General features: G+C 39.2%; 1 protein-coding gene and 1 pseudogene across 1 annotated transcript; one reads left to right on the forward strand and one right to left on the reverse strand.

Annotated features, from left to right (window-relative positions):
* Positions 1-4,134, reverse strand: part of LOC106750689 — a 5,029-nt pseudogene extending 895 nt beyond the window's left edge.
* Positions 4,135-6,120: 1,986 nt separating this feature from the next.
* Positions 6,121-8,920, forward strand: LOC106750690. The gene is made up of 4 exons (XM_014631191.1): positions 6,121-6,162; positions 6,651-7,958; positions 8,481-8,726; positions 8,876-8,920. The coding sequence occupies exons 1-4, from the start codon at positions 6,121-6,123 to the stop codon at positions 8,918-8,920; spliced, it is 1,641 nt and encodes a 546-aa protein (XP_014486677.1).
* The last annotated feature ends 1,784 nt before the right edge of the window (positions 8,921-10,704 follow it).

The following is a 10,704-nucleotide window of genomic DNA, read 5'->3' on the forward strand; positions in this document are numbered from 1 at the left end:
ATATATATATATATATATATATATATATATATTATATTATTTAGATAGAAATCTCACGAGCCATTTGCAAAGATTTCCAGTTGTAACAGAGAGAAGTAGTTCGTGAAGAGACATTTGTAAACAAAATTTCCTACTTTTCTTTAAACCTTAACTGTAAATATCAATTTAAATGATTTATTTTTCCGGAAGGGAGTATGAGAAAATAAAATTCTACGAGACTAATCACCGAGGAGTCTTCACAGGCGTCTCCTCCTTCGTTATCTTTATTTTCTTAGTTTCTTGCACCGCCGCCTCAAATTGGATCATATTTTTACTGTGAGGTAAACTTTTTTGTTTTCTAATCTGGTCTAATTTGTATGTTAGATAAGGCCTTATGCTGCTAGTGCAAGGTAACGAATCGAGACGGTATACGCCGATTTCTTCTGTTTTCATTACGACGTCCTTATCGCACGATATACATTGAACGTCTCTGAATAAAGAATGAAGAAATGGAATCTCGACATTTTGAACGAGTGCAAGTTTTACGTGCGCGCGATTCCGAAACGCCTACCTAAGCATTTTCTTCGTGCCAGCCGCTTCTCTTTCGCGTTTCATCTCCGCCACGCCTTTCACTTTCTCTTGTAGCGCTTTCAAGCGAGTGTTTACCATGTCTTTCAACGGTATCATTTCAATTTTGTCGACCTTGCTCGCAATCTCATTCTGTACATCTTCCAACGCTTGTTGCCAAATCGATTCTTGCTTATTCAATTTGTCCACGGCTTCCATGAGACCGCGCGTGAAGTCATCGCAGACAGAGTCAAGTACATCGTGTGACACCTATAACGATTTATCTAATATTTTCTCTATCTATATTAAATCTATATTATCTATAGTAATCTATATTAAAAATGAGAACCAGAAAAGAATTGGTTACTTTTTTCCTCACGACTTGAGCGTCCGCTTTATCGGCTAGAGCATCTTCGATATCCTCTTTGTCTGCTTTGATGGTCTTTAAAATTTCTATTTGCTCCAATAATTTCTATTGGTGTGAAAACGGTCAGGATAAATATACGGATATAAACACTATTGTATTAATAAAATTGGTCAACAGCGCTGTAATTAGAATAAATCTCTCTAATTCAAATGCAAAATATTGTTGAAACTAATGTATCACACAATATTTCAATAATCCAAATATCATTTCAATAATATTGTTCTTGAATTAAGAAGATTTATTCAAATTACGGCATTGTTGATTAATTATATTGTTACAACAGCTCTTTTCATGTATAGTCACTTGAAAAAATTGCATAAAACGTAAGGCAGCAACTTATGCGCGTTAATCGCTGTTTAATACAAAAAAGTAACATTTCGCGATACTTCAATTGGTCTCTTTTTATATTTGCTCTTAGAAATTCTTACGTTAAGATACGCTTCCCGGCTTTCCTTATCATCCAGCAGTTTATCCATGATCTGTTCGAGTCTCTCCACGTCAGTTTGAATCTCTTGCATTTTTGCAACAAGCTCGTTAATGTCGCTTGCCTTGGTCGTTGCTTCCACTCCATCTACTTTCTCTAGTAAATCATCAACATCTTTCTCTAATTTATCCAAGCGTTTGGTAATGTCGTTCAAGGCTTTGCCATGCGTCGCTTCTATAGTTTCCAAACGTCGTTTTACATCATCGCTTATCTCGTCTATTTTCAGCTTTTCAACAATACCAGTCCTCTCTGCGGTATCTGGATCTTCTGTATCGACAGGCTGTGGCGAGGCCTGTTCAACAACTGTCGCGGATATCTCATTTTCTATTAAAAAAAAATATATATATATCTGAATAGTTAAATGACGTATTTAAAAACCACGAATATTAAACTTATACTTAACAGACGTACGTGCAACTTTTTCGTTACGATCTGGCAGCTCTCGTTGTGTCTGAGCCGTATCTACCTTCAATGCAGTTACGTCATTGCGAATCTGTGCTATATCAGCAGTATCTAAATATAATATATACATATAATATATACAAATATAGATATATATTCCTAATTAGTAAATTATTTTCGGCCACTTGTCAGAAACCGCAATAACTATATCACGATTTTACAAGTGGTTGCTGTAGCAACGTCTTTAACGTCAATAAATAAATTTAATAAAAAAATTAAAAAAACAATAAATTTGATACGAAATCGTTAAGCTTGTTACCCGCATTCGTTCGTCGCGGAACGATCTCGTTTGCCGTTGCGTTGCGGACTTTGTCAGTCGTTTCTTCTTTTTCGCCAGACGGTACAGCCGTTTCGTCGGTCTCCGTGATTTCTGCTGCTACTTTAGGTTCTCGTGTAACGTCATCAAGACGATTAGCAGTAGCTGTAGCAGTAGCAATATTTTTCATTAAAATATCGACAGTCGCTCGAATATCGCTGATCTCTCGCTCCAGCTTAGCGACTTTATTCTCGAGCTCATCCAATCGCCCGTTGAACGAAGGAATCTCTGCTACTGCGGCTACGCTGACACCACCTTTCATCACATCTTGCAGCATTGTCGTGAGCTGAAATAAACAGTTTAACGTGTTCTCGCCTTCCGCTAAGTATTTCATCCTCCACCGTTGTATTAGCGAGAATATTTTTCGCGAAAAACTTACGGGATTAACAAGCAGTGTACCTTATCGATACCTTGTTCGCTCGCCTCCAATCTTTTATTGATGTTGATAAACTGCCACATATCTGTGACGGGATCCGTCATCCTGCGTTTTAGACGCTCCATCACTTCCGGAGTAGTGGATAAATCCTTCAAAGCTTGCAATTGATTCTGCAGCTCTTTCACCTGTCAGTATTATAATTGCTACATATCATCTTCTGTTGCTATTAAAAGATAGGTAGTATATAATTTATTATCTGTTTCGCACATACAGATTGCTCGAGTTGTTTAAACGCCAATGCCGTAGGGGTAGAACCGTTTACGACGGGCTCCACAAATATAACCGTTTCAGCTTCAGAGCTTTTCCCAGGACTTATTTGTTGCTTTATACCCTTCGTTACTTTTAAGTCATCTTCAGCTGATAATTAGATGCAAAATGAATGAAATATCTGCCTGCCACGACATATAGCTATAGTTTATTCTTCCGTTAGATTAATGAATGTACGAACAAAACGTTATTATATCAATAGAATTGGTTAACAACACTGTAATTAGAGTAAATCTTCTCAATTTAATAACAATCATTGAAATTAATAATTTAATTATTTAAACAATGTATGAAGTATTTAGTTTCAATAATATAATGTTATTGAATCAAGATTTACCCTAATTGTGGTTCTATTGATCAATTCTATTGATGCAACAGCATTTCCTCTGTGCAGAAAAAAGTGTTAGATTCAAGTAAATAATTGCTCCAATAGCAAATTTTTATTTAGATTAAGTAACTTTACTATTACTACAAGTAAATACTTAGCAAATATGATTATGTATTATGATTGTTAAGTGACATACTAACGATGTCGCAGACGTTATTATTACGTCACCATATTTGCTAGATATTTTATTTGGATAATTAATTAAGAAAATATTTTATTTGGATCAAGTAAGTATTATCTGATCCAAATAAATACTTGCTAAGGAATATTGGACTATTTATTATTTACTAAAATCTAGCACTTTTTTTCTGTATATATGTAAAAATATATGAAATTCTCGGAAATCTATCATAAGTTCTATACCTTTTGTGAGTACATCAACGCCTGTACCATCAGTTTCTGGAATTCGTTGGGATATTTTGCCGGTATCGTCGGTAATACTGTATTCATGAAGATGAAGGGATGGTCCTGGTTTTAAGGACGCTACCATAGTCTGTAACAATCTTCGCGTAAACGTATATACGAAACAGTCGACGTATATTGTTCATTTACTAGATTTACGGTAATTTTCGTACCTTAATACGTTTCGCATTTTCGCCGCGGTACTCCACTTTAATGGCTTGCAAATTTAACTGATGCAACAGGACTTGAAGAAAATTATGAAGGATATCGAAATTAACTGCGCCGATCTGGAACCGATAATTTCATGAATTTTCTTGTCCTATGTGGCATTGGTGATTATATTTCATTATTGTTTTACTTCTGGAGTTCCCAAAGCAAGATTGAGCAGTTGCGGAAAAGAAACTTGCAGGCTGATGACATCCGCATTATCTACAGAGGGTGAAACCTGCGCAACTTCCGCAGCCATTTTTCACATGAGAACGATCGATTTATTAAGAATTATAAATAAGAATCATAATTAGATGTAACTTCCCATTTGTAAAATGTTTGGTTACTTAACGAGATTGGCCGAATTGTCAACTTTCAAAATCGATCGCCCCTTTTGTACCTACATTCATCCCTTATATAGTACCCTAAGGGTGGTAAAGTTCCGTCCGTATATTCATAGTTGGCGCCACAAATATAATCGACACGTAGCGTACTCCTTTGGAAGATGCTTGTATCGTATAATATTTTTTTATTCTTCTTCTTTATATCTTTTTTATCATTTTATTTATTCCCATTTATATTATTGAGCTTCTATCATTTTTACTCTCTCTCTCTCTCTCTTTTATTTTTCTTCTCGTTTTCCCTCGTCTTGCGTTTTTTAAAATAAATTAATATTCAAATAATTCATGATTATCACAAACGGATATATTTTATGTAGAAACAGTAATTAAAAGTAAAATTTGTCCGCACCGTCAATTACAACGAGAAGCACACGCGACGATGTCAGCAATGTCGGAAAAATATTTCTCGCAATGTAATTTATATATTAATTATTCCATAAGAATGCGTCGTGAGAACCGTGAAAAGAATCCACTGCCGTAATCCGCGCCCGTCCACCCGTGTCTTTCAATCATCTTCGTCGTTAATCATACAACACCGATGCGGCGCGTTAATGAAACAGTAATTCATCGCGCGTCGTTTCTCCACTAACAAGCCCGGTTTATCTGACTGCACGTGGCCGGTAGACCGAATCGTGAAATAGAATCAAGGTAGCTATACTACCGCAGATTACATCAAACCGTATATATTTTATCGAGTCCCCGGATATGATATTCTCGAGCGTTTCCGTTAGCCAGATACGATCAACGTCAGCTCGATCGTGTATTTATATCGCTCGCATATCCATCCTGCGACGATGATGAATCCTCCGGTAGCGATGTCGGGAACGGAATTAAAATCATCGTATTTCCTAACCAGTTTATCGGATCCACGAATCAGGGATAATACGAACAAGTGTTATCCCAGTTTGCAAAAAAAGTCCGATGCAGTTTCAGCTCTGCGGGATCAATATGTTTTCATAATCAATCGTCTTTCTCGCGATACTCCAGTTTAATGGCCTGCAAATTTAACCGTTGCAACAGGACTTGAAGAAAATTATGAAGGATATTGAAATTAACTACGCGTTAAAGGAGAGATCCTTTAAAGGATCTTACGCGACCTTCCACATTTCCGACGGAGAGATAATTTTGAAATATTAAGTTAATCAAAAAGCTCGATTCAATTTTCAATAAATAACGTCACATAAATATAATATAGTCAATAATATCGATAATGTTCACATATTAGATTGTATTATTATAAAAGCGACATTTTCACGCTTGGTTATCTGGTTGATGAATAATTTGTCTGAATTATATTATTTAAATGAAATTTGATAAAGTCAAATTCAGCTCAAAAATAGAATCGAGTTTTTAGAATGACACGATGATTAATTACGATCACATTACGATCACAATTATTGGCAATCGTTTGATAATTGAGTTTATGTTTCTTTTTCTCCTGCGGATAAGATCAGGCGAAATCTGAAGGAACTACTACGGTTTCTCGCATGAATGATTCAGCCATGGCTATGCTACATCCATATAGCTACGTTCTCGAATTACCCGTGATAAAGCCGACGTCGGCGGTGTTTGAGTTACGTTGTTTGATCGCCGGGCGAATGTTTAGCCGTGAGTAATGTCAGCATTCTTGACGGCAGATATCTAGCCGGACATCTCGACATTCGATAGCACAGTCGGTGTAACGTCGTCCGTATGATTTACTCGTCAGTCAGGTGAGGGACAGCCTCTTTCTGTCTTATTTCGCCCGGCCGTCTCGACAGTGCGACGGTGATCGCGAGTGTGAGATGATGTACACGTTAAAGTGGAAGTACTTCGAGCTTATTGTGGTGAGTATAGAAGACACTATTTTAAAATGCCATTTATATTCTAACAACGTGTCGTGTCGTTTCTCAAATATTTCCATCTTTTTCTCATTCATGTATTCGCGATGATTTTAATTTTACAACTTACAACCCTTTTTACTACCAAAACTAATATTAATATTCTACAAGCTCGCTTAAAATATTCAAACCAAATGCTTATTTTCGTATAGTCGCGTAAATTTCGCTATGGGTTGCGTTCCATAATAACAGTTTCGCGATCGTCTCTCGATATGGCTTGAAACAGCACGAAACAGCTCGAAACATCACGCCCGAACGCGTCATTCAAAATGCATCGAACGATAATTTTGTATTCGTCGCGGCCCTGAGGGGTGTAGTCCCAAAAATACTGACTGCACTCTAACTTGAACGAGCTTCGATCGCAGCCGGAGTAAACGCACGTTACTCGCCAGACGAATATTCGCGATGTTTCTAGCTTGAGTCTACCCTTTCAGTTCCTCCTGTTCACTTTGAATCACGGTGAGCTGTTCAGGCAGCGGATGCAGCAGCAACGATACAATCCCGCGGTGCCGCCGCATCTCGCGCCACCCTGGGAGTACATAGTTCGCGAGATTATCCTCAAGTCGGTCACCCCGTCGCCGGCGGATGCCGAAGCGCCCCACAGGCGTCCGCTGGACGCTTCCTTCTATGGCGGTCCGGTCGCTGTGTACTCGAACCACGACGAGAATGTCACTCTGTCGCAAGGCAAAGTCTATCACCTGCTCAACGGCCACTGGATGCTGTGCCAGGACGGATGCGTCGACTGCAAGCCGTGCGTAGCGCAAGGAAATCCTTCATTCAAGTGGGTCCTGCGGAGACTCAAGCGATTGCCGGCTTCTAACCCGCGACATGATCTTCAGCTAACGATAATGCCGCAGGCGGATAGACACTTCCACACGAGCAATCTCTGGCCGAATTCCTACGTCTACGTGACGTCCCCGGGAGCGACCTTCCCTGTCGGCAGAACGTACCAAGACAACGACTCGAATTCCTCGGCCAGTCTGGAGAACAGTTTTCCCCAGCAGCATCATCGCTCGGAGAATACCTGGCAGCTAAAGGAACAGGATTCCGCTCGGCAGTATGAACGCGTCAGCGTCCAGGAGAACGCAAGCACTGAGAAGACCATGCGAGAAAAGTCACCTAGGCAGAAACACGAATTCAAGAACACCTGGAGACATCGTCCTCGAAAGAGACCCGTGAAAGAACTCCCGTTGAGCGCCCCGACCAATCGCGAGGTCACTGTTGTCAACGACAGCGAAGAGTCGAATCAATTGGAGCCGAAATGGATCCTGGTAGTCGATCAACGCGGTCAAAAACAGTTGATTCACGTGGTGCCGTTGGACCCTGTGTTGACCATCGCGCACTTCGTGAATTTCCCTGCCCCAAATCGCCTAACGTCGTCACACATCGCGATGGGTCAAGCGGCACGTTCGAACAAAATCATCCCTGAGCGCGATGGGCAAACTTACCAGCCATTCAGCAAGGTCTTCGAGTCCTTGAAGACGCACAGGCGATCGATCGAAGATTTCCTCGAGTCGCCGGCGGAAGACGTGAACGGGCGTGAGATGCATCCCTCGGGGGATAATACGGAAGTCGCCGGATTTCTCAAGAACAATCGCGATGCTGATCGTACGAGTGTTGATCTCCAGGCGACGACGCGGCTTGATGGTGCGTCGTCATCGTCTTTTTACGCGACAGATGATGGTCGGTTGGGGATGCACCGAGGATATGGGAGTAGGCATGGCTACGATGACACGAAACAGGTTTTCAATAATTTTATTCAGAATATATTCAGAATTATTTTTATTCAGAATTATTTTTTTACAGTAATTTTTATTCACAATTTATTCAAAATAATTTCTTTAAATTGTCAACACAGGCCCATTAAGAGCCTAAGCACGGATGTTTTGCTTCTATTACATATTAATAATGTCCATTTATTAACACGATTGTAGGAGAATAAAGTTATTTATAATGTGTGCTAAACGACGCGAATTTTTTCTCATGGAAATCAAATTTATAACGAATAATGGGAATCAAAAGTCGGTTCATATGTAAAAAGCTGTCGCTGCGTTTCAAGCCGAAAAAATTCGAGTTATTTCACATATATTATAAACAACTTTATCCTCTTCCCCAATCATATTAATATAAATTGACATTATTAATATATAATGGCATTGAAAACATTCTTGTTTAAGTTCCTATGACTCTAAATTGACGATTTAATTTCCATCGGAGCCGTTATACTTTAAAACATTTTTATAATTTTTATAAAATTTATTCAGGACATGAATCTAGGCAAAGTGTTGCATAGTCAAGTTTTGACGAATTTGGATCGAAGCAGAGAACGACGAAAAATACACATCAAACCGTACTCTGTCGATGGTACGAGGCAAAATACTTTGAGAATAAATCCATCGATTTCATCACAAAGTTCGGACTACTCTTCGGCAGTTGCTGTTCCGAAACCTGCTTTCGGAAATGGCTTAGTTACAAACTCCGCGAAACAAATCGATCTTAATGACACGTCAGTAAGTAGAGCGAGCACGTTGAGTAACAATGATTCTATAGAATCAAGTTCGATAACGACAAATCGCAAGAGCGAACAATTATTCACTTCCGAAAGTCTGGAAAGTGGCAACGCTAATCGAGATTTTAAAGTTTTGCGCCACCCTTTCAGGATAATTGTTACTACCAAGTCGCCGGTAATTCTAAGAGAACATGAAACGCAAAATCGCACTGACACATTCCTAGTAACTATTTAGAAAGCACTTGCTGATAATTCTTAATTATCAGCTATAGCTCTAATTATTTACTATTTGTTCAGCCATTCTATTTGCAATATTACTTAATTAATTAACTCATTGCTTATTGAAATTAAGAAATGCTTAAAATGCGAATATTGAAAGATAATGGGATATCAAAATATTCTTGAATGAAAACGGCAATAAATGACACTTATAGTTTAATGGTTAGGAATAATAATCTGTATAATATATCTCGAAATTTTCCATTGATTTTTTAAGCTAGATGGAAGTTTTAAGCTCGATGGAATTAATGTAAAATCAACGTTTCGAAATTCGGGAATTATGTAGTTAATTCTGATGTAATTATAAGAAACTTCTCGAGTCGCGAATTTAACTCAAGTTTAATCTAATTTAGTTCTATATTAAGTGTTTTAAAGTCTTCTATTGTGCTCGTTTGGTGCTACAAATGGAGCAATCAGTGCCGTTTTTCCAATTTAAAGACTTAATATAGAAAATTTAGACCCCGGAAAACTAAATTTTATGCGTAGCATTAAAGGAGCATTTATTGTGTTCGTTTGATGCCACAAGTGGAAACTTATTTCTGTTTTCTTCACTTGAAGACTTAACGTAGAATTTAAAATTTTGATTCAGGTCCCACGCATAGTTTAATCAAAGTATCTTGTTAATATTTATTAATTAAACATGTATAATAAATAAACGCGCATAAGACAAGAGTAAATACAGGTACGTATTGCAAAAAATTACGGAGAGATGTTTATTTAGTAAGGATTTCGCGAAGTCATAATCTCGAGTTTAAAAATGCTCGAGTAAACAGGATGGCTACGTTGGTAGATAGTATGCTTTTGTAATGTATCTTGCAATTAATGCAATGCAAATATATTACCGTAATACACTTTATGCGTATACAAGCGCCTCGTCGTACCAACATAGGTATATCTAGAAACTGCGAGAGAGGGTACTGAAGGATACGTACGTAAGGAAGAGAACGAGCGACGTTAGGTGCGCGAAACAGGGATAGGCCGACGCTTATATTTAATTAAAAGGGATACGGGATCGCAGGAGAACAGAGCGAAGAGGGGAAAGGGGTTGGAAGGAGAGAAGGTCGAATGAAACAGGTTGCGTCGGGTTGGCAAACGGGGCGGCTGGAGCGAGTCTGTGTTTCTTGTCTAATTATCTACCCTCCTGTCCTGGCCGACCTGCCACGTTCACTTTCTACGTCTAACAGTTGCTTCCATCCAACCCGCTCTCGTCTTATCTCTCTCTTTCGTTTCTCGTCTCACAACTTCTCCTTCTTGATCGCACGTCCTTCTCTATCTATCTCGTACTTTCTTTTCTCCTTTCTACCGTCCTGACGGAGACCCCGAGTAAGACAGACGAATCTGTCCGATACACTTCCCTCGGCCGCGCGTCCCAGATTTTAACCCGTCCGCTCACCGATGAACGCGCCAATTGCAAATCGCCTCGAGGATCGACCGGACGAACTCCCGGAAGTTTTTTTTAATTAGATCCCCGCCATCCCCCTTCTCCCGACGATTAAACAGCGTTAATGTGATCAGGAATAAGATTCGCCGTCCTGTCCACCGTGTTTGCGCGTGCGACTCCTTTGGAAAATTTCTCACTTTTTCTTTTTCTTTTCTCCTTTCTTCTCGGGTAATCTTTCCAATCGTCTTTCGTCGCTGTCTCCATTCGACGTTCCTCGCTTGTCCTTCGGCAGTTCTTCACCTGATCTCGGTCACCCTTC

This window comes from Dinoponera quadriceps, unplaced genomic scaffold (assembly GCF_001313825.1).
Source record: "Dinoponera quadriceps isolate SergipeBrazil2010 unplaced genomic scaffold, ASM131382v1 scaffold5144, whole genome shotgun sequence".
Classification (NCBI taxonomy): domain Eukaryota; kingdom Metazoa; phylum Arthropoda; class Insecta; order Hymenoptera; family Formicidae; genus Dinoponera; species Dinoponera quadriceps.

Bases quoted from the DNA above. Each gene is read 5' to 3' on its own strand.
- LOC106750690 (XM_014631191.1), top strand. From the start codon at position 6,121: ATGATGTACACGTTAAAGTGGAAGTACTTCGAGCTTATTGTG. The intron at 6,163-6,650 runs GTGAGTATAGAA...CTACCCTTTCAG, and splicing joins AGTACTTCGAGCTTATTGTG to TTCCTCCTGTTCACTTTGAA. The intron at 7,959-8,480 runs GTTTTCAATAAT...AAATTTATTCAG, and splicing joins GCTACGATGACACGAAACAG to GACATGAATCTAGGCAAAGT.